This window comes from Pleurodeles waltl, chromosome 6, assembly GCF_031143425.1.
Source record: "Pleurodeles waltl isolate 20211129_DDA chromosome 6, aPleWal1.hap1.20221129, whole genome shotgun sequence".
NCBI lineage: Eukaryota > Metazoa > Chordata > Amphibia > Caudata > Salamandridae > Pleurodeles > Pleurodeles waltl.
This window is the reverse complement of record NC_090445.1, coordinates 1330008724-1330033803: the sequence shown is the minus strand read 5'-3', so window position 1 is coordinate 1330033803 and position 25080 is coordinate 1330008724. Positions and strand designations below refer to the sequence as shown.

The 25080-nt window shown below is 52.4% G+C and overlaps 1 protein-coding gene across 1 annotated transcript in view; it reads right to left on the bottom strand.

Moving 5' to 3' along the window:
* SH2D4B (SH2 domain containing 4B) overlaps positions 1 to 25080 on the bottom strand; it is a 1234963-nt gene that overhangs the window by 1075086 nt on the left and 134797 nt on the right. The window contains exon 3 of the mRNA XM_069240651.1: positions 6510 to 6526. Coding sequence (XP_069096752.1) covers positions 6510 to 6526 — 17 coding nt within the window. The remainder of the gene's footprint in view (positions 1 to 6509; positions 6527 to 25080) is intronic.

Below are 25080 nucleotides of genomic sequence, written 5' to 3'. Positions count from 1 at the left end.
TTGATGCTGTACCAGACAAACACAAGAGAACAGGGATGGGGAGACAAAACAGGAGAGACTCTTGTAAGTAGCTGAATGCTGATACACAATGGCCAGACATACACCTACCCAGCAGACCCACCCGACAGGCAGCACCGTGCACTAGGCCCATGACCATGGCCCTGACTACTGAGCAGTATACTGACCTACACCCATATCCTTAATTGTATTGGAGCTGAGGTAGGTGAAACCTGACAGGGACACCCCTACACCCTTTGGGGAGCAGACAGTAGCTGGACACCAGTCAAAACCCCTTCTTCAAGCACCATGAGCCCTATCGCATACACACTCATCCTTCCAGGCTGAAGTATGGGCTGTGAGTACTCACCCCCTTGTGACTACTGTGCAGCTTTCAAGCGCCCATCCAGGTCTGGGTACGCCACTGCCAGGATCCTTCGCATGAGGGGCGGTCAGTGCCCAACAGGCACCCCTCCCACGTTGGGCGGACTTCCCCAGCTGGGCCTCAGTGATCTTCCGCGCCCAGCGCCGCAGGTCCTCCCACCTCTTTCGACAGTGGGTGCTCCGCCGGTTGTAGACCCCCAGGGTCCATACCCCCTTGGCGATGGCATGCTAATGTGCCCTCTTCTGGTGGGTGCTGACCTAGTAGGGAGACACAGAAATGGAACACAGAGGTCAGGCACCTGCACGATGGTAACAGCTGGCAGATTGTCAGACATAGAACAGACAGTACTCCCAGACATGCAGGACAGTGGCACGCAGCATTCCATGCACCAAGCCCCATCCTGGCTCACAGGAGCACACATCTGAGCAATTGACTCCATCCATCACTCACACAGTGACCCCCAAACCTGGTCTCACCTGTATTTCTGGCCGGCCGTAGAGTCTGCCGGACAGGGGCAGGACCCCTTCCACCAGTTTCTCCAGTTCTTCCTGGGTGAAGGCTGGGGCCCTTTCCCCTGCACCACGTGGAACATCCATAGCCAGAGGCAGGCCATAGCAGTACACAGAGTGGAGTACTTGTCCACACAGGATCAGGGAGTCAAGTGATCAAACGAAGACGAACGCGCGTACGTTCCACGGCGGTATGCACCGTCACCGGCGGCGGCGATCATGATACGCCAGGATTCCCCATTGGCATCCATGTTATCCAATGAGGGTGCGAACAGCGGTCAACACCGCCGTACGCTGTGATGTCAATCGCTAGCGGTCTTAGTTCACTTCCACAACGAAGGGGCCGAACTACATTGGGCAGACATTTTGCCATCACCAATGCATCTTGAAATTCATAATACTCACAATGCTGGGCCTACTAGCCATATGAAGCACCTAGGGCTCTATCCATTGAGTATGTAATCACACATGATTTACTCTGTTCCCTCTTAGTGATGTACATGTACATCTGTCTAATTGAAGTTATTGTACAGACACTACTATGAAGAATGCAGTGAATGTATGTAACAAATATGCCAGTATATATGTGCACATGACTCCTTTTTCTTACCCCTCACAGGTACCGACCCTTGTGGTGAGGAAGGGCCCCATCAGAGTACATTCCACTTGTGGATATGAGGACCATGGTGGAGCATCAGATCATAATCACCTACAGAGTCACACGTGCAACTATACAGGACCTATGTGCATTACTGGATCCTGCACTGACTCCCGGAAATCGTAATCAGCATGCCATTCCAATTGAGGTGCAGGTGCTCTCCACACTCGATTTCCTGGCCACAGGCTCTTTTCAAGTGACAGTGGGCATGGGTGCTGGTTTCTCACAGCCAATATTCAGCTAGGTACTGACAAGATTTCTGAATGCATTTGTACAACATCTGCAATCCTATGTGCGATTCCCCCAAAGTGCTGACCTTCCTGCCATCAAGTCTGACTTGTATGCCTTTGCAAACATTCCCCATGTTATAGGTGCCATCGATGGCACCCACATACCCATCATCCCCCCAAGAGGGAGTGAACAGGTGTACAGAAACAGGAAGAACTTTCACTCCATGAACATCCAATTGGTATGTACTGCAGACCATTACATATCCCATGTGAATGCCATGTTTCCGGGTTCTGTCCATGATTCATTTGTTTTGAGGAACAGTAGTGTGCCACAGAAGATGGAACAACTACAAGAGGACAGAGGGTGGATCATAGGTAAGTTTGCCTGTCACTAACTGACACATTGCAGAAAAACAGCCTGTCTGACTAAGGACATTACAATGATGACTCTGTATTGACCATTTCTGTAGGTGATTCTGGCTATCGAAACTTGCGTTGGCTCCTGACACCAGTGAGGAATCCCAGGACGGATGCAGAGAGGAAATACAATGAGGCCCATGGACGTACTAGGAGGGTGACAGAGCGTACTATAGGTCTCCTGAAGGCTAGATTCCGGTGCATACATATCTCTGGGGGTTCCCTGACCTATGGGCCTGAGAAGGTGTGTAGATTAGTTGTGGGCTGCTGCATGCTGCACAACGTGGCAGTGAGACATTCAATCCCCCTTTTGGAGGTGGAGGGTGCTATAGGTCCTGATCAGTTACCTCGGAGAGGTGAGGAGAGTGATGGTGAGGATGAGGAAGGGGAAGATGTCAATTCCAGGAACCAACTGATACAACTCTACTTCCAATAACTGTGTGGGACTTCAGCCTGTAAATGTGGTTAGTGACTGAAAGTGTAAGTGTGCCATGTCATCTAGGGTGAATTGGTCATGATAGGCGAGACATGGACCTCTTCAGCATGGTACTGACAGACAATATATGCATTCCCTTGTTGACTAATTTGAAACAGACATTACCACCACCATGCAAAAATTGACAATAAAGTTGTTCCCTGCCAGTTGCATCCATACTCCACTTTGTTCAACATTGAAGACAGGGGACAGTGTTACAGGTGAGATATGTTGTTTATTGGTGGAATACAGTGAAATGTGCTATGTACAGTGATGGAAGTCGTAATGGTTGGGTGTCCTCAAAACCGACTTGGTGGCAGGCCTGTTTGATGTCATAGGTGGGTCCTATTTGCAGATTAGTACTTTATTTAGCCCTCAGCTGAGTGCAGTTGGGGAATGGGTGGGATGGTTGCTTGGCAGTAGTAGCAGTGTCAATTGTTGGAGGGGGGCTTGTTCTTAGCTGGGTTTCCAGTGCCATATCTTGGCCTGAGACTACCTTTGGGTGCCTGCTGTGGAGCTTCTTGGGGTGGCATGGTTGGGCCTTGTGATTCCTGGGAGGGTATTTTCTGTGCTGTTTCATCTGCTTGGGTCGTCTGTTGCTGGTTGTCCAGGGCTGTTGTGGGGGCCTCTTGTCCGGTGTGGGTGTCTGAGTCTTTGTTTACCAGCTGCAGCAGTGCTCCAGCAATGGTGGCCATTGTGGCATTGTGTTCTTTCCACTGCCCCATGGCCTGTTGGTGTTGTTCCAGCTGCATCCTCTGGCTTTTCTCCAGGGTGGATACAATCTGTGCCAACCTGTCTTGGGTATGTTGGTAGGCCCCGGATACCTCTGCAATGACGTCCTGGGCTACTGCATCTATCTGGTGCCCTCCCCCTGACCCACTGGGGCACTTGACCTTGCCCTAGCACCCTGTGCCTGTGTCCCCTGCGAAGGTCTTGACGTACCACTAGTATTGGGGCCCTTGTCTTCCTGCATGTTGGGGGTGGGAGACTGTGGCCTCTGTAGCTGTGTTCCACCTGTTTGTGCCCTGGGTCCATTGGTGTGGGTATGCCTCCCCTGGCCTGCTGGTCTTGACTGGGTGTTAGGGGTGACAGTGTTTTCCTGGGTGGGGCTGCTGCATGGTGAGCATCCAGGGCTGTGTGAGGGGCCTGCCTGCTCATCAGTGTCCAGGGATCCTTCACCAGTGTCCTGTGATGTGCCTCTGTCTCCCTGGAGTGCTGTGCCACTCCTTGTCCCCTCCATTAGTTTTGCATGGGTGGTGGTGCCTGTTGGGGGACACAGAAATGTATGTTACATAGGCATGAGGGATTGAGGTGTACTGAACTTTGCAATTTTGTGCTGGTGTGCCTTTCAGTGGCCTTCCAGGGTTCCTTTGTGACGTGGACATTGCATTTAGTGGCAGTGGTGGGGTTAATTGTGGTGGGGGTTATTATTCCATTGTGTGTATGTGCAGGGGTGGGTGGCTGTGCACAGCGGGTGATGTGGGCCTGGTAGTGAGTTGTGGGGGATGCAGGGTGGTGGATGTGGTGGGTAATGGCTGGGTAGGGTGTGGGTCTAGGTGGGTGTGGGTGGGGTGGGGTGGTGCAGGCATTACAGGTATGGTGTATATGGGTAATTGTAGATGACTTACCCGAGTCCATTCCTCCAGTGAGTCCAGTGAGTCCCTCTGGGTGTAGGATGGTGAGTACCTTCTCCTCCCAGTCGGTGTAGTCGGGTGGTGTCGGTCCTCCCCCAGTCTTCTGCACTGCGATGTGGTGCCTGGATGCCATGGCCCGGACCTTCCCCCGCAGGTCGTTCCATCTCTTGCGGATGTCGTCCATGGTGCGTGGATGGTGTCCCACTGCATTCACCCTGTTCACAATGGTTTGCCACAGCTCCATTTTCCGGGCGATGTGTGCGTGCTGCACCTTAGACCCAAATATTTGTGGCTCCACTTTTATAATCTCGTCCACCATGGTCCTTATCTCCCTTTCGGTGAAGCGTGGATATTTTTTGGGGGGACATGGTGAGGGTGGTGGATGGCATCGGGACTGGGGACGGGGTTTCGGTGCTCCTGTGTGGGTCGCTATACGTGTCCTGTCTGCTGGCGTTCTCTGTCTGGCTCTGGTGCTCTCCGTCTTCTGGTCCTGGTTTCGTTGCAAAGGATTGTGAGGTGTGTCTGGGGGTATTTTATAGTGTTCTGGATGGGTGTCAGGTGTGTGGGTGCTAAACCTAGCCAATGTGTGCACATGGTTGCTGTTGGGCCCACTTGCCGCCCGTGGCTGTCGCAGCCGCCAATGGTCGTCCGACCTCCACTGTCTGTCAAGGTGATTTGTGCATCATTATTTGGAGGGCGGGATGTGGTGTGCTTGGCGGTGGCGGGGTGGGGTGGGCCGGGATTCCCACCGACAGGGTCCTGGCGGGGAGTGGTGGTCTGGGAATTGTTGGCGGGGTTGGGTTTTTCGATCATTATATGGCGGGTTTCCATTCGCCGCTGCCGGCGGGATTCTGTTCACCGATGCCACGGCGGTCGGCGGTCTTTCCCGCCATGTTCATAATGACCGCCTATATGGCAGTTTTCCATTCGCCGCTTCCGGCAGGATTCTGTTCACCGCTGCCACGGCGGTCGGCGGTCTTTCTTGCCGTGTTCATAATGACCGCCTATATGGCGTGTTTCCATTCGGCGCTGCCGGCGGGATTCTGTTCACCGCTGCCACGGCGGTTGGCGGTCTTTCCCGCCATGTTCATAACGACCACCTATATGGCGGGTTTCCATTCGCCGCCGCCGGGATTCTGTTCACCGCCGCCACGGCGGTTGGCGGTCTTTCTTGTCATGTTCATAATGACCGCCTATATCTTTAGTTTTTGACAATTTATTACTGACACATCAGTGCAAGCATGTCCACTGTAAGAGCCCACATGGGAGGTGTAACAAATGTGGACAGCCCCAGTTTGAGTTTCATAGAACCCACTGCTGGGTGTACTACTGCCCTATTTAAAGATGACCACCCCAATGCTCTCAGAGGAGAAGAGAGAATAACAAGAGGGTCAATCCAAAATCACAGTCCAAATAGAACAATCCTTCAAAGACCCCACTGCAAAGCTGAAAAATGTAATCTACTTATTTATGGCACATACACCTTACTCTTTAAGATGCTCTAAATTAATGACTCACCACCATTTTCCTAATGTGACATATTCACGTACTATACTAAGAAAATGCACATTATTATACTGGTTCCTATGCAATTATTTGAGAGATTAAATTGAAAATCTGCTGCGAAAAATGAATTTTAACTATTCTAGCACAGTGGAGTGCACGCATTCCCCGGCCGAGCTTCTAACGACTTCTTCTTCTAAAAGCAAAAAACTGGTAACCTGCAAGATGTATAATGAGGATGCTCCTTGTGTGCTGTGATGGCATCCAAATGTTAATAAGACTTTCTATTTACTTACAGTTTACTTGAAGTTCATGCCATTTGGCATAGCATCGTCATGATGCATATCTCTAGGGAACTGCAGGAATACAAATAACATTACCTGCATTTTCTTAGTCTTAGAACTGGCATCCCTAGCGTGGTTCCCCTAATTTTTTACCTTTAGACCTCCTGTTTTTGCTGACTTTGTTTTTGCTGGCCTTAGGATTCTGCACACTTTTCCACCGCTAAGCAGTGCTAAAGTACTAGTGATCTCCCATTAAAACTTGTAATACTGGCTTATCATCAATCACCAACTGCCACATTTAGTTTACTTGTATGTCCTTAATAAAGTGGCACTAGTTGTGCCCAGGGTCTATAAATTAAATGCTACTAGAGGGCCTGCAGCACTGATTGTGCCACTCACCTAAGAAGCACTTTAAACATGTCTCAGGCCGGAATCTGCAGAATGGGTGTGCAGTGTTGAAATGTCATTTCGACCTGGCAAAAAAAAAAACTTTTGCCAGTTCCAAACCTTCCTTTTTAATACATATATGTCACCCCTAAAGGTAAGCCCTGAACAGCCCAGAGGGCAGAGTGCAATGTATTTAAAAGTAGGGCATGTATTTTTTAGTTTTACAAGTCGTGGTGGTGAAAAACTCTTACATTTATTTTTCACCTGTGCAAGGCCTATCCCTCCCACATATTGGGGGTCATTCTGACCTCGGCGGTAAAAGGCCCTTACCGCCGGTCAGAAGTCCACCATTCTACCGCTGCGGCCACGGTAAACCGCCTCGGTCATTCTGACCACCAACTGTGAAACCGCCAAAAACCCGACATCCACGGAAGGCCGCCTCATCAGCGGGCAGCGATAAACTGGAGATGACCAAACCTCCACCGCCACGCCAACACAAACACGCCCATGCCATTCTGACCCACGAATCCACGCGGCGGTCTTTAAACCGCAGTATTCCATTGGCGGTACACACCGCCGTGCTCAAAATACACACACAGCTCCAAAACACAGCCACATTGGACAATTTGAAATACACACACTTGATACACATACAAACACCACCCCCACACATCCAAGCAACTATAAAACACACACCCACAACACCCACAAACCCCCACTAGTTGGAAATCGGAGAGAAGGCGATAGAGAGAGAGCGAGCGAGCACAGCAATCGAAAACCCCAACACACACAGGAACCCAACATCATCACCCACACCACATCTACGCACACATCACCACACATCACCACGCACATCACCACAAACACCACCCCACACCTCATCCACACCACCCCATGGCACCCCAAAGACACCCCAGGTTCTCGGACCAAGAACTCAGGGTCATGGTGGAGGAAATTATAAGGGTAGAGCCCCAGCTCTTCGGCACACAGGTGCAGCACACCACTATAGCAAGGAAGGCTGAGCTATGGCAAAGGATCGTAGACAGGGTCAACGCTGTGGGACAGCATCCCAGAAATCGGGAAGATATCCGAAAGCGATGGAACGACCTACGGGGGAAGGTGCGCTCGATGGTGTCGCAACACAACATCGCTGTGCAGAAGACTGGCGGCGGACCCCCACCCACTCCACCCCAATTCACAGCATGGGAGCAAGAGGTAGTAAACATCCTGCATCCTGATGGCCTCGCTGGAGTACCCGGAGGAATGGACTCTGGTAAGTCGAATCTCAACTACTTCCCCCCCCCAACCACCAGCATGCCAACCCCCACCCCCACCCTCACCCCCAATCTCAACCCCCCAGCACACATCCTCCCTGCCAATGTCTCACCAGCACAACCCACCCTAAACAACACCAACCCCTGAATGCCAACACAAACCATAGACAGCCATCACCAAAGCATGACCATTGCACATACCCATACACCCCCCCACCACCACCCTCACAACACCTCCCACAAGGGAATGCCAGCACTGGGGGACAAGGGCACTCAAAATGCACGCCATGGCACACACAAAAACAATAACCATACTCTTTTACCCCTGCAGGGCCCGAACGCCAACACACCGCCACGGAGGGTCCAGATTTGTCCATCCCACCCCCAGAACAGGCCCCCAGTGAGGACAGCAGCTCTGTCGACCTAGAACCTGATGACCAGCCCGGACCATCGGGGACCTCTGGACAGTCGGTTCCCCACACACAGACACAGGCCACAGCAGACCCAACCCCCACTGGGAACACCAGCACAGCTCCCACCCAGCGGGCCCATGCCTCTGTCTCCAGGACACGTCAATCAGCGGTGTGTCCGCCACTACAGGGCACCCAGGCTGACCCAACACCCCAACAACAACAGGGACCTGGGGGCAGTGGTAGTGGGCACACCGTCCAGGGGACAGAGGCCCGGGGAAACAGGGCAACTGGGAGGGCTGCTGTGCGACAGGGGGGGGAGGACAGGCCCAGGGAACCGACTCTCCAAGAGGCCCTCACCACCATCATGGGAGCATACCATCACTCCCAGGAGACGATGGCGACGGTACTGGCCAGGTTCACCGAGATCCAGGCACAGCAGGAGGAACGGTACATGGGGTTCAGCAATGAACTCAGGAACATCGGTACCGCTATGGGGACCATAGTCCAGGCCCTCAACCGGATAGAAACCACATTGCGGGACCATGTGGCACCACAAAGGGCCCCTGTCACTAGCCAGGACCAGGAACAGCCTACCACCTCCGCCGGCGCTAGTGGACAGGAGGCCCCACCACAACGACAGGCCACCAGAACCCCACCTCCTGCTGAAGAACAACCACCCGCAAGAGGAATCTGAGATCTCACAGGAAGACAGAGTAGGATGCCAAGACCCCCGCCAGCATAAGATACCCCCTGATGTCATCCCACTGTCCCACATTGTCACCCAGTCCAACCTTGAACTGCCCCTGCTCCATCCTTCCACAGGCATATGGACAATGCACCTGTGAAACTGAGAACTGGACTCTGCCATGGACATAACTCCACCCTCACCCATCACCGTTTTAATATCATGTACCAATATCTAGCACTAAAAATAAATCACTCATTGCACTGAAATCATTCAGGAGTCAGCCTGTATTATTTACAAATGTATAACACATTACTTATCAATAATGTTCAGTTAATTTTGTGATGACAACATACCGATGTCAATAAGCATTTGTCCATGGGCTAACCAAGCTGAAGTCACGCAGTGGGTCATACAGCACTGAAAAGGGAAGGGAAAATCAAACATCAGTTTAAAAGAACTGGGGGGAAATACACAAAGTAAAGATGCAGGAGGCTTTCAGCAAATGTTAAATGGCGTGGGTGATTCTTACCTGTGTGCTACTGAAAATACTGTTGGATAACTGTGTCCCTGTTGTCTGTGTCGTCCCCGTCGTCTTCCTCCTCTTCACTCTCCACAGGCTCCACAGCTGCTACAACACCACCATCTGGACCATCCTCCTGCAGGAAAGGCACCTGACGTCGCAATGCCAGATTGTGAAGCATACAGCAGGCCACGATGATCTGGCACACCTTCTTTGGTGAGTACATCAGGGATCCACCTGTCATATGCAGGCACCTAAATCTGGCCTTCAGGAGCCCAAAGGTTCTTTCTATGATCCTCCTAGTTCGCCCATGGGCCTCATTGTACCGTTCCTCTGCCCTGGTCCGGGGATTCCTCACTGGGGTCAATAGCCAAGGCAGGTTGGGGTAACCAGAGTCACCTATTAGCCACACACGTTGTCTCTGTAGCTGTTCCATCACATAAGTGATGCTGCTATTACGCATAACATACGCGTCATGCACTGACCCAGGGAACTTGGCATTTACATGGGAGATGTACTGGTCAGCCAAACAGACCACCGGCACATTCATAGAATGGTAACTTTTCCTGTTTCTGTACACCTTCTCATCGTCTTTTGGGGGGACTAAAGCCACATGGGTCCCATCAATGGCACCAATGATGTTGGGGATATGTCCAAAGGCATAGAAATCACCCTTCACAGTGGCCAAATCAACCTCCTAAGGGAAAACAATGTAGCTCCGCATGTGTTTCATCAGGGCAGACAACACTCTGGACAAAATCTTTGAAAACGTAGGCTGAGACATTCCAGATGACATGGCCACTGTTGTCTGGAATGAGCCACTTGCCAAAAAATGGAGGACTGACAGAACCTGCACTAGAGGGGGAATTCCTGTGGGTTGGCGGATGGGGGACATCAGGGCTGGCTCCAGCTGGGCACACAGTTCATGTATAGTGGCTCGGTCAAGTCGGTATCGTAGTATGATATGGCGTTCTTCCATTGTCGACAGGTCCACCAGCGGTCGGTACACGCGAGGATTCATCCTTCTCCTCGCAAATCCCAGCGGACGGTGCCTAGGAAGGACAACATGGAGCACAGAGTCAAGCAAATCACAGGTATGTTCACCACAGCTTGCATAGCACACGATTATCTATGTATTGAAAGGCGTGTATGTGTGGCAATGCAAGGCCTAGGCCTGTGTGACGCAGCACAAATTATGCCATGTGGGCCCTTGAAATGGCGGCTGCCTGACCTGTGAAGTGGGACAATGGGATGTGAGGTCAATGCGCTGGCGTGGCACACCGTGGCGGTAGGCGGTCGAAGACCGCTATACGAAGCCGCATTGGTTAACATTGAAGCCTATGGGTTTCAGGAGCCAATGACGAGGTGCGCCGGCGGTCGCGGTACGCACCGCGGCGGTACGCACCGCCGCGGGCGTGACCGCCATTTTCTATCTGCTTAATCACTCGAGACCTGATCATCCACAGGAGAGGACCTATACTGCAAGTGCTGCTGTGACCTCGGTCTGGAAGAGACAATGGCTGCTGCGACTGGGGAAAGGGCCCCTGCCTTCACGTCTGAAGAGTTGGAGAAACTTGCGGATGGGGTCCTCCCCCAGTATGCGTTACTCTACGGTCCTCCAGACCAACAGGTAAGTACACTGGGTGCACATTGAATGGGCTATGCCTGTGTTGAGTGAGGTGGATGTAAGATGGTGGGGTGGGGAGCGAATGAGGAGTGCAACGCACGACAGATGAGAGCATGTGCCACATGGCAAAGTTGGGGAGGGGGGGCAATCACATCTAACATGCAGATAAATTATGATTTTTCCTTTCCCACCCTGTACATGTCAAATAGGTCAGCGCCCATCAGAAAGTCGACATTTGGCGTGCCATCGCCAAGGAAGTCCGGGCCCTGGGGGTCCACATCAGACGGGGCACCCACTGCCGCAAGAGGTGAGAGGACATCCGCCGCGGGACCAGGAAGACCTCCGAGTCACTGCTGGGGATGGCCTCCCAACCTAGGAGGGGTGCCAGTCGTAACCTGACCCCACTGATGTCCCGGTGGCCTACCCTGATTTGGATGGGCGCTTGAGGACATCACAGCAGACACAAGGGGGTGAGTATCAGCACATTCTGCTATCTTTATGCGCAGTGGAGGCGTCTGGGTGGGGGAGGAGGGTTGTGGGTGACATTAGGCCAGGGCGTTTTCTGTAGTGTAGTCCTCTCCTTTAGGCATGGCCCTGTGCCCCCGCCACCCACCTCTGTAGGGTGCCAAGTACAGCTATCCATGGTCCTGCATCATCCATGTGTGTATTTGTTGTGCATAGACCTGTAGGCCTGGTCACAAGTACTGAGTAGTATACCCCGATTGCACAGCGTAGTACATGAGGCTCCTGTGTCTGTCCTCTCCGCCCACGGTGTTGACATTGCATGCAATCAACCTGTTTTATTATTTCTCCCCCCACCCTTTTTCTTAATCTTCTTGTGCATGTGTGCATTAGCATCATCAGGCGGAGGAGATTTGGCATCGGAGCACGAGGGAGCTGCAAGTCACAAGGCCCCGGTGGGCCGTGGTACAGACACCGAGGGCACCAGTGATCCGGAGGGCGAGGGGAGCACCAGAACGGGGACCGGTGGTGACACCAGCGACACCGACACGTCCTCGGATGGGAGCTCCCTAGCGGTGGCGGCAACATCCGGGCCCCCCGCCTCTACAGGTACAGCCGCCACCCAGCGCACCAGCCCCGCCCTCCCAGCAGCCCCTCAGCCTACGCTCTGTGCCCGCTCGCCCAAGAAGGCGGGCATCTCCTTCGCCCCAGGCACCTCAGGCCCTGCCCCTGTCACCCCTGCTGCCCTGAGTGAGGAGGTCATTGACCTCCTTCAGACCATCATTGTTGGGCAGACTACCCTTTTGAATGCCATCCAGGGGGTAGAAAGGGAGGTGCATCGGAGCAATGCCTACCTGGAGGGCATTCATTCGGGTCAGGCTGCCCATCAACGATCGTTCAATGCTCTGGCCTCAGCACTGACGGCAGCCATTGTCCCTGTTTCCAGCCTCCCTCTTCTAACTGCCTCCACCCTGTCTCTGTCTCCTGTTCCTCTGCCTATCCCATCAACACCATCAGACCAGCCTGCACACACCTCAACACCCAAGGTCAGCTCATCAAGACACAAGCACCACAGATCCCACAAACACTCACCCAAGCAACACCCAGATGCAGACATGCCAACAGTCACTACCACCTCTGTGTCTCCCTCCTCCTCGTCTCCCTCCTCCCTCCCTGTGACGTCTACACTCACACCTGCATGCACACCACCATCAGCCAGTGCTTCCATCACCAGCACACCCTCCAGTACAGTCCGCACACGTGCAGTCACCACCCCCACTGCCATTTACACGTCCCCTGTGTCCTCTCCCACTGTGTCTGTCACCCCCTCTTCCAAGACACACAAACGCAGGCAGCCACCCACCCAACAGCCATCCACCTCACGACAGCCTACGTCACAATCACCTGCACCCAAAGACAGCACACCTGACTCTCCTACAACCACATCCTCTTCCTCCACTCCCATCACCACTACTCCCACCCTTTACCTTGGTCCTAAAAAAGTTTACCTCTCCAGTCTTGACCTCTTTCCCTCCCCTGACCCACCCCCTCCATCTGCTAAGAGTCGCAAGAGCTCTTCAGCCACCACCAGCCCAGCTTTGTGTGTCACTGTGGTGCATGGGTTCTGGAGTCCACCCTTTGGCAGCAGTGACACTTCTATCAGCAGAAAGGGGACAGCCAGCCCCCCCCCCAGGCAAGAGGACCCGGAAACTCAAGGGCCGCCGTGAGAGGACTGACACGGCTGCCCCCAAGGACCAGAGTTCGGCCACTTCACCTGCCACAACATCCAGGGGAGGCAAGGGCCAGAGAGCCTCTTGTAAGGAGCGAAAGGGCAGCAGGGCGGAGAAGTCAGCCAGCAGGAGCGCGGAGCAGGAGGGCCCCACAAGCCCCATCCCGGCTGTAAGGGAGGACACCAAAGGGCCCAGGACTCCGTCACCGAAGGGTCCTGCGACTGCACGGTCGGAGGGCAACTGAGCAGGGAGTCCAGGCCAGGTCTGGCTCCCTTGAATTACTGGACAAGCACCGCTGAACAGGGCCCCGCCGTGCAGAAGGGCACCGCTGAACAGGGCCCCGCCGTGCAGAAGAGCACCGCTGAACAGGGCCCCGCCGTGCAGAAGAGTACCGCTGAACAGGGCCCCGCCGTGCAGAAGAGCACCGCTGAACAGGGCCCCACCGTGCAGAAGAGCACCTCTGAACAGGGCCCCACCGTGCAGAAGAGCACCGCTGAACAGGGCCCCGCCGTGCAGAAGAGCACCGCTGAACAGGGCCCCGCCGTCTCAAGCACCGCTCCGCTGGGCCCCGCCGTCTCAAGCACCGCTCCGCTGGGCCCCGCCGTCTCAAGCACCGCTTCGCTGGGCCCTTCCTGTCAAGCACCGCTCCGCTGGGCCCCGCCGTCTCAAGCACCGCTCTGCTGGGCCCCGCCGTCTCAAGCACCGCTCCGCTGGGCCCCGCCGTCTCAAGCACCGCTCCGCTGGGCCCTTCCTGTTAAGCACCGCTCCGCTGGGCCCCGCCATCTCAAGCACCGCTCCGCTGGGCCCCGCCGTCTCAAGCACCACTGGCACAATGACAGTGCCGGATCTGTGTCGAGCTACTGTTCACGGTTCACTGTGCCCACCATGCCTCCTCCTTGACCAGTGGAGACTGTTATCCACCTGATGGACTGTGGCTTTGCACTCCCCAGGATGGTCCAGTGGGCAAGCCACCCACTGTAGAGACTTGAGAGACTGTGGCTTTGCACTCCCCAGGATTGTCCAGTGGGCAAGCCACCCACTGTAGAGACTTGAGAGACTGTGGCTTTGCACTCCCCAGGATGGCACAGTGGGCAAGCCACCCACTGTAGAGACTTGAGAGACTGTGGCTTTGCACTCCCCAGGATGGCACAGTGGTCAACCCACCCACTGTAGAGACTTGAGAGACTGTGGCTTTGCACTCCCCAGGATGGCACAGTGGGCAAGCCACCCACTGTAGAGACTTGAGAGACTGTGGCTTTGCACTCCCCAGGATGGCACAGTGGTCAACCCACCCACTGTAGAGACTTGAGAGACTGTGGCTTTGCACTCCCCAGGATAGTCCAGTGGGCAAGCCACCCACTGTAGAGACTTGAGAGACTGTGGCTTTGCACTCCCCAGGATGGCACAGTGGTCAACCCACCCACTGTAGAGACTTGAGAGACTGTGGCTTTGCACTCCCCAGGATGGCACAGTGGGCAAGCCACCCACTGTAGAGACTTGAAAGACTGTGGCTTTCCACTCCCCAGGATGGCACAGTGGGCAAGCCACCCACTGTAGAGACTTGAGAGACTGTGGCTTTGCACTCCCCAGGATGGCACAGTGGGCATGGTGGCCCCTTTGTGGATCTGGCGTCGTGGACTCATGTGGCTGTGGTGCCCCCCCCTTCCCTTACCCCTGAGGTGCCTGTAGTTTTGTCATCAGATGCCCCTGCAGTGTTCTCTCCAAAGGACTCAGGTATCCTGTGTGGGATTTGCCCTTGTGTTGATACACTTTGGCCCCCGGACACTTGGAATTTCGTTAAATGTGCAGGACTAATTGCCTCGGTTTATCGATTGCACTAAATATTGAATTGATTTTTTTATTGCTATTTGACCATGATTTATCAGAGGCTATTTTTTACATAAATTTTGATTCACAATGTAATTATGTCTTTGCATTTTTCACGGGGTTTGGGTGGTGTCACTGTGACTTGTTGTTCTGCATTGGTGTGTACATAGTTTGGGGGGGGTGGGGGTCGCATATGTGTGTGCCGTAACCTTTCCTCCTCCACCCTCCCCTGTATCGTAGGTGCAGTACTCACCGTTGTCGTCTGCGCCGCCGTTCGTATTCGTGGTAGATGAGCAGGTAGACAAGAGCAGGTAGGATGTTTAATTCGGGTTCCATGCTGTCCTCCTTCCTCGTGGAGTGCGTAGAGGTGAGCGTTTTCCCGTTCGTAGTCTGTTTCCGCAGTGTTTTTATCGGCGGTGCTCCCGCCCCGGAAAAGGTGGCGGATTGGTGAGTTCTGATAGTGGGGGCGGTACATTGTCTGCTGCCTGCCTGTTGGCGGTGACCGCCGCGCTGTTTGTTTGTACCGCCGTTGCGGTCGGAGTGTTAATGTGGCGGGCTGTGTTGGCGGTTCCCGCCAGGGTCAGAATTCCATTTTTTGGACCGCCGGCCTGTTGGCGGGTTGGCCGCCGCTTTATCACCGACCGCCAGGGTTAGAATCACCCCCATTAACACTGGGATTGCTTTATTAAACTTTATAAGCATCATTTCCAAATGGGAAGCAATAGCCCTTTCAAGTTTGGTGGCTTTGGAATCACAATTTAAAATCGGAATTTATGGTATCGTCAGATTTTAATTTGCAATTCGGAAAATGGCACTTTTAGAAAGTAGCCAGTTTCTTGCCATACCCATTTGGTGCCTGGAGCCTGTCTCTGGTCACCTGGCTGGGTGTAGTTGTCAGATGAGCTTTGTTTGTTCCTCCGGTGCAGCCACTCACAATGGGAGCTTAGCTGTGCCTTGATGGGCCATCGTGGGCAGGATGAGAGGGAGGAGCTGGATATAGCCTCACTTACATCTGAATAGGCTGTATCTGGTCCCTACACAAGGGGCTGTATACCCCCTGTATTTATACGAGCCACGGAGGCAAGGACAGGACATCTGTGCAGTTCAATGGCATATCTTTGAAGTCTCCCCTATATCAGAGGCACTACTCAGTATAAGAACTGTTCCTCAGACAACACCATTTCAATACAATTCTAGACCATGTGGATAATCTCCCAGAATGAAGGACTGCTGTGCTGCTGAAGCACTGCCACTCTGCTGGACTACTGCTTTGCTGTGCTGCTCTATTGCCTGCTGTTCTCTATCCTGAGAAGGACTGGACCTGCATCTTTCTTGCACCAAGGATCCAGAGTGACACCAAAGACTAATTGCCTGCCCTCCTGATCTAAAGTCTCAGGGACCCACAAAACTTTCAACCACCCTGCTTCTGCACCTGGACTCTGCCTCTGTGAGTCTACCCTGCCAATTGGTGCCACCCCAGCCCTTATGGAAGTGGGCCTAAGGTGCTTCCCAGCGGAACTGATGCATCCTCTCTGATGAGCGGCACATACCCAAGCAGAACCGGTGTGTCTCATTGACTGAGTGGCACAACCTCAGAACGGACTAATCACCAATGTTGTGTGGATTAGACCCGGCGCAGAAGGCTCACATTGCTGCCACATTCTGCTTCATGGGTTTGACACATCTATTTTGAAACCGCTGCTGCAAAACACTTTCTCGGACCAGGTCCTCACATGCATCTTGATGGCACCCTTGACGATGACGCCAAAGCTCTGTATCGCGCTCTGTATCGCAGCTTCACCACTCATCGGAATCGACACATCACCTCAGCTGCGCAACACATTCCGACCATTCCGACACCAGCCTTCGGATCACAAGCCCCATCAGCCAGATCCACAACATCAACCAAACAGGACCTTGCAAGTCCATTTTCGCCACATTTTGGAACCACCACATTGCATTGGCTGCATGACATATCTTCGACTCGGATCCACGGACCTCTCCGCAACCAGGATCTAAGGTACTTTGTTCAATGGGCCTAACTGGGTCCCTGTAGCCAGCCTGCATCCCATTACAGTTCGCCTGAATGTTTGACTTTGTCTCGGTCCAGTACAACAAGATATCCCTGGTTGGCTCTTTTTGCTTCTAGGAGCTAAATTACAGTTTATTCCTTAAAAAATCATAACTCGGGCGTGGTCTGGTCGCTGAATAGAATGACCGCCTGATTGAGGAGGTCTGTACGCTGGACTGGGTCGGGGCCTATGGAGGGGGTGCCATTCTCTGTTAAGAGCCTCTCCCGTTGCACTATGGACCCTTGAGGGAGCGTTGGGCTCGAGAGCTGAAAAGACCCGCGACGCACAACGGCCATTATTGCTGCCGCCAGAAAATGGCCGGGCACAGCCTAGCGAGGCGCGCTGAGCAGCGACCTCGATTGCGAAGAAGGACGGATGGCGTTGGCAGTAGCATGGGAGGCCGGGAGCGCCTCTCTTTGGTCGCGTAAGCCAGCTTGCGACCCGCTTCCCCAACAAGGACCAGGAGGGAGAGGTGAGGGGTGAATGCCCTCCCCCTCTGTGCAGAAGATCATCTGACAGTCCAGCGCGCAGCGGTGCATCGAGGCTCGACAGAGGAGCCCCGGGGGAGCCTTGCAGTGTGATGGGCAGGTGCCACTGACAATACCCAGCAAGGTGAAACATTCTGGGCCCCTCCCAAGGATAACTGGCCATGGCACTTCAGTTCTAGTGGCCCATCTTGATGCTTGGTAGGAGCACCTCTCGGAGACGTGTGCAGGAGGAGGCAGCACTATTCCGCCCAGAGCTCCCCAGGCAGGAACAGGCACCAAACAATACCAAGCAGTGTGAAACATACTGGGCCCCTCCCAAGGATAACTGACCATGGCACTTCAGTTCTAGGGGCCTGCTAGAAATGGTGTCTTTGGTTGACAGTCAGGTTACCCCCTGTTGAAGCAAGGACCTTCACTCTAGTCAGGGTAAAAGAGAATCACCCTCAGCTAAACCCTGCTTACCCCCTCGGTAGCTTGGCAGAGTGGTAGGCTTAACTTCAGGGTGCTAGGTATAAAGTATTTGTACCAACACACACAGTAACTTAATAAAAACACTACAACATGACACAACACCAGTTTAGAAAAATAGGAAATATTTATCTAAACAAAACAAGACCAAAACAACAAAAATCCGACATACACAAGTCAAGTTATGAATTTTTAAAGATTAAACTCACAAATAGCGCTTCAATGAGGTGTTAACACGGCGTCGTGACGGAGTAATTCCCAACAAGCCGACACCAGCGGCGCTGGACACGGAGTCACCTAGACCCCCAAGTACAGTACCTTTGGTGAAGAGTGAAAACAAGTCAATGCACGAAATCGGGGATTGCGGCGTCTGTGAGAAATGTTGAATCTGCGCACTTCGAGTGGCGTTGGTCACGACGTGGTACGGCGACTTCCACGGAGTCACGGACTTCAGCGGGGCTGCAGTGGGATTGGGCCTGCGAACGTCATCGCGTTCCAGCGAAGATCACGGAGTCGGTTGCAGGCGGCGTCACCGGATTCAGCAGCGGCGTCGGTCCGAAGTCGCCCGAAGTCGATTTCCTTGGATTTCCACCAGCTTTCCTTTCAAGGGCCCAGGGACTGGACAAGGCAACACTTGTCAGAGCAGAAGTCTCTCCAGAGACTCCAGGTGCTGGCAGAGAGAAGTATTTTCTGTCCCTGAGACCTAAAACAACAGGAGGCAGGCTCCAAATCAAGCCCCTGGAGATTTCTTCACAAGATGGAAGGCACACAAAGTCCAGTCTTTGCCTTCTTACTCTGGCAGAAGCAACAACTGCAGGATAGCTCCACAAAGCACAGGCAGGGCAGCACTTCTCCTCAGCTCTTCAGCTCTTCTCCAGGCAGAGGTCCCTCTTGTGTCCATAAGTGTTCTAAAGTCTGTGGTTTTGGGTGCCCTTCTTATATCCAATTTCTCCTTTGAAGTAGGCCTACTTCAAAGTAAAGTCTCTTGTGAATGTGAAATCTTGCCTCGCCCAGGCCAGGCCCCAGACATTCACCAGGGGGTCGGAGATTGCATTGTGTGAGGACAGGCACAGCCCTTTCAGGTGTAAGTGACCACTCCTCCCCTCCCTCCCAGCACAGATGGCTCATAAGGATATGCAGGCTGCACCCCAGCTCCCTTCTTGTCACTGTCACTGTCTAGTATGAGGTGCAACCAGCCCAACTGTCAAACTGACCCAGACAGGGAATCCACAAACAGGCAGAGTCACAGAAATGGTATAAGCAAGAAAATGCTCACTTTCTAAAAGTGGCATTTTCAAACACACAATCTTAAAATCAAATTTACTAAAAGATGTATTTTTAAATTGTGAGCTCAGAGACCCCAAACTCCACATGTCCATCCACTCCCAAAGGGAATCTACACTTTAATCAGATTTAAAGGTAGCTCCCATGTTAACCTATGAGAGGGACAGGCCTTGCAACAGTGAAAAACTAATTTAGCAATATTTCACTGTCAGGACATATAAAACACATTACTATATGCCCTACCTTAACCATACACTGCACCCTGCCCTTGGGGCTACCTAGGGCCTACCTTACAGGTGTCTGACATGTAATAAAAGGGACGGTTTAGGCCTGGCAAGTGGGTACACTTGCCAAGTCTAATTTACATTTAAAACTGCACACACATACACTGCAATGTCAGGTCTGAGACAGGATTACAGAGCTACTTATGTGGGTGGCCCAACCAGTGCTGCGGCCCACTAGTAGCATTTGATTTACAGGCCCTGGCACCTCTAATGCACTTTACTAGGGACTTACTAGTAAATCAAATATGCCAATCATGGATAAACCAATCAACAATACAATTTACACAGAGAGCATATGCACATTAGCACTGGTTAGCAGCGGTAAAGTGCTCAGAGTTCAAAAACCAACAGCAACAGGTCAGAAAAAATAGGAGGCAGGAGGCAAAAAGATTGGGCAATGACCCTGCATAGGAAAAAAAGTCCAACAGGGCCCATCTTGATGCTTGGCAGGAGCACATCTCAGAGACGTATGCAGGAGAGGGCAGCACTATTCCACCCAGAGCTCCCCAGGCAGGGACAGGCACCAAACTCAGGAGACTCAACAGGGGGATCTCCGCCTTTGCGATGTGGCTGATTCTTCCAGTGGGGCATTTTGAAAGGACGGGCCACCTACCTGTTTACAATGGTGCAGTGACTGGGGTCCCAATTAGTTAGTCCCATCTGGGCTCACCACTGCAGTCGCCGTTCCTCCGCCCTCTACTCCTTCACCCCTGCATTAGTTTGACAATCAGAGGTGGGCCTAAAACTAGTATGTTCTGACTCCAGAAGTCCCGGAGACGGGGTCGATCACCACTCCGATTGTCTATAGGTGGAGAAGAGAATGCAACCTGGTGTTAGGACGCACTCATACAGTCGTGTGGCCAACTTACCACGTATGACACCCCCCCAACACACCCTGCTTGATTCATCCCTTACAACGGCTACAGTACCGGTAACCTTGCCGGATATGCTACAGACATTGTAAAGCAGGAACAGGGTCGGACAGTCACGTTTCTACCAGGTAATTCATCTCTAGGATCTTCGCCACCCTGGGGCAATGCCAAATGGGAAATCTTCCTGCAAAAACTCCCGTCAACTATTATTTTCCGAGGCCATTGCATAACCAAAAACCATGGCAGCGCAGACAGCCCCTCCATGTTCGGCGTCTTTGCCAGCTGACTTCCCTGAGTTAGAGGCAACAGACCGCACATTACAAGAGATTTCCACGGTGGGACACCGCCTGGAGGTGATGGATTAAAAAATAACAGACCTGACTATGGCCTCCTCCTCCATTCGGGCTGACATCGCTGACTTCCGGGAGACAGTAAATGACTCTGACCAACGTCTCACAACTGTGGAGGGCCAGGTGGTGGCACTGCCTGATCAAGGGGTAGAGTTACGGCCTCTACAGGGAAAGGTCATCGACTTGGAGGACAGGAGTTGCAGAGATAACGTACGCTTTTTTGGCATCCTGGAACACAAGGAGGGCTCTGATATCAAAACTTTTCTCAAAACTATCCTGCCCGATCTTACTGGTCTGGAGTTCTCGCCACCATTGGAGTTTGAAAGAGTCCCCAGGATTGGCTCTTTACACAAAGCGACCTCCGACAGGCCCAGTCCTATTATTGCATGTTTTTTGCGCCATGAGCAGGTTCGCCAGATCATCTCAGCAGCCAAATCGCAAGGCCCGTACTCTCTAGAGGGACACAAGATTTGGGTGGCAGTGGATTTCTCCAGACTAACAAATGAAAAGTGGAAGGCGTTTCTGGCCCTTCACCCGCAACTCAGGAACCTGGATGTTAAATATGGTCTTTTTGAACTGGCTCGCATGTGGATTACATATAACAGCAAATCCTGAGATTTCATTAAACCTCCAGATCTTAGCTCCTTCCTGAACAGCCTTGCCCCACACCCCATGGACATTGCTTCCGCGCATTCGGATTTTGACACCCTCCCATCTGAGGATCTCTCCACCGCTCCACCCCTGCTGTCCCAACCTCAGCATCCAACCTCGCAAAAGAGAGGCAGAAGCTACAACCGCTCGCTTAAGTCACAGAAAAGTCGTGACCATGTCCTTCAAGCAGTGATTGATCACACTCAGGACCAGGGCAGAGACAAGTCCCGTTCCCCCTTGAAGCCAGCTATCGAAGAGCACCCATGATGCTGGACCACAGGGTGCCCTGAGGACTTCTCGTGGTACCCAGCAACAGGTTCTTCCTCGTCAGACAGCTGAGTGTTATATTAGACTATCATTATCGTTGCCTTCCTCCCCGGTAGGAGGGGGTTAGGGAGGGGTCTGGGCCGGTGTTAAGTCTTCATGTTTGTGATATGTCTGAGGTGATTTTCTCCTACTTTTGGACCTGCTACAAGGCTAGCTTCATTGCAAACACTCTGCCAACTTGAGGGTAGAATTATGGTCGGAAACACGGAGCAGCAGCGGATCCAAACGTTCTGTTAAAGTAATATCGCATGTTTCCTGATACAGTCGATATAGAGTTATTTATTTAATATTATCGTTTTTTGTCTGGTACCGACTACACTATGAGTATCATGCGATTGACCTCTGGTTGTGGGTTGTGATCCTGCTGCCAGACGCCGCCAGCTCCTTCTTTTCTACACTACCCCGCCTGAGTTTTCTATTCTATCTCCCTGTAGTTTTGTAGCTGTGGGGTGCCTCTATGAGATGAGCTCCCAGTGGCACCTCAGCATTCTACACATCCCTGCTAAGGGAGAGGTTAGTCCACCCCACCCAATCATTTATTCCCACTCGCCAACTTGGAGATATGCTCAGCGAGCATGCGTCGTGGGATTTTAGTTCTCACTCTGCGTTTTCCTAAGATTATCACTCTCTTCCTAGATTTCCCCTAGGCAGTGTTATTCGGCTACTTCCCTTCTCGTAGTTCTGGTGCCCTTGTCTTGCCCCCCCCCGAAGCCCCTGACAATGGCGGTCATGTCTATACTAATCCCCAAGGTGGACTCCGTTAGCAATGTTGGCCCTAGTTTGAGTGCTCGGAAGGGTGCTACCTCACGATTACCTGTCTGGGTGGCCGGCCAGATTATACTCTCCTCCGCCACACTTTTTTGTAACACCCTCTGTCATATTTCATATTTCATATCTAATATTTCGTTATATTCCGCCTTTCCATACTTCATACTCCAAGCTCTTAATATGCACCCTGCATATTACCACCCAGCATGACCTGTCAATGGGGCTTCTTAGCAGTCCTATCAGACAGCATGTCAATTACTAGGACCCCTCCCCCCACCGGAGCCCGCACGGCACGCAGGTCTTACAGGTTCCGACCCGCAGTTTAGAAGGGCTTCCGGTGGCGAGATACTCCTCGTTCACTGTTGTTTTCACTCTTTCCTCCTTTTCCTTTATCCATTTCTTTTCTTTCCTCTCTCTTTGTTCTTCACACCCTTCCTCTCTCTTTTGAGCTTATCCGATTGTGCACTCTTTTCCTTCTGTCTTGGTGCTAATTATTTCTCTTTGTCTATCACTTTCCCTGCGCCCATTAAATTTTTCCCTCCTCCCTGGCTTGCTCTCCCGTCTGCTTGATTTCCTTACCTCCTGTGACCAAGGGTTTCTCCCACACTTTCCCCTTTTATCTATTTGTTTCTTCCTAGATCACGAGTCCTCGGAGCTTCAATACTTCTAGCGCCTCCTTTCATTCCTTGTACCAACAATCACAGAGTCCCCCGCTCCCCTTCAAATAGGTTCTTACTACGCTCAATAATGGGGTCGATGAACCCGCTCACGGTTCTATCTTGGAATGTACACGGTATGATACACTATATCAAGCGTCAGAAGGTCCTATCTTATCTCCGGTCAAAAAACAACAACATTGCCCTACTACAGGAAACACACATCTCCCCATCAGAGTCAGAAAAACTTCGTAGAGACTGGGTTGGCAAGGTGCTTTTCAGCGGAACACCATATGTGCACAGTGGGACGCAGGGCTCGAGCGGAAATGAGGAGTGACGATACTCATTTGTCGATCCATGCATTTCAGGCTTCTTAAGACATGGTGCGGCCTGGTGGGGCGTTACGTCCTCACCAAGCTCACCTTAGGCTCTTCTACAGTCTGTATCGGTTCTATTTATGCTCCCACAGGCTCCAAACGTTCTTTTTTCCTCTCTCTTAATCGACTATTGACACAGATTGGCGCCTCCCAATATATACTAGGTGGGGACTGGAACGTTGTGCAGGATGTCATCCTGGATCGCTCAAGTGGTCTCAATGCGGGCAACAACGCGGACCGGGCTCTCCTATGTGACGTCCTATTGGATCATGGTCTGTTGGACCACTGGCGCCTCTCCCATCCATCCAAACGAGAATACACCTTTGTTTCCTCGGTCCACAGGACTCAATCTCAGCTAGACTATTTTTTGATAAACCATCGGTTATTACAGTCAATTTGAATGCCTGAAATTCTTCCGGCTGCACTGTCTGACCATTCCCTGGTTTTATTGGCCCTGGAGCTGGGGATGGCCTCACCCAGTCGTAAGCCTTGGCGTCTTCCAAATCCCAGATACCGAACCCCGAAGGTAAAGGAACAACTTAAATCACAAGTTGCCACATATCTTCAGAATAATAAGGGCTCGATCTCCTCGCCCCAGCTACTATGGGTGGTGGTGAAGGCAACGATTAGAGGACAGCTCATGAGAGATGCGCCCATCTCCAGTGCTCAAAGGAGGGATCAACAGAGCAAACTGGAAGATTGTATTGCCCTGGCCACCTGGGAGTACACCCAAACACCCACTCCGTCCATCCGTCACCACCTGGAACTAGCCAAGATGGAGCTCAACTCCCTTTATACATCACAAGTGCCTTACAGCGGATGAGAGGTCACCACTATGAACACGGGGGAGAAGGCAGGTCGCCTATTAGCCACTCAACTCCATCAAAGGGAGGCAGCATTGGCCATACCAGCCTTACGCAGTCACGACTGCACATTCATTATGCACCCTCAGGCAAATGCGGATGAGTTTGGCCGCTTTTACCAAGCCTTATACACCCTAGAAACAACTGAGGATACTAGATGCAAATATACCATGCCTTTCAGATGAGGGTAGAGTGCTCTTGGAGGGTGACATTAGCAAGGAGGAGATACAACAGGTGATAGCCAACCTTCCATATCACAAGGCACCTGGTGGAGGATGGGTTCACATCCATATTCTATTAATGGACGGGAGCTGATACCGTAGATGCCTTTTATGAGTCATTTCGGGGGGCTGACAAGACGGGCTCCTTACACCCTCTCTCTAACAAAGCCTCCATCACAGTTTTACCCAAGCCAGGTAAGGATCCTCTTCTATATGGTAACTATCGTCCCATATCACTCCTCAATGGAGATGTAAAGATCCTGGCAGGGATCTTGTCATCTCGCCTCAAGAAGGTCATCCCCTCCCTGGTTCACCATACTCAGGTGGGTTTCGTACCAGGCCGCTCATCAATAAATCACCTCCGCACACTACTTCATGC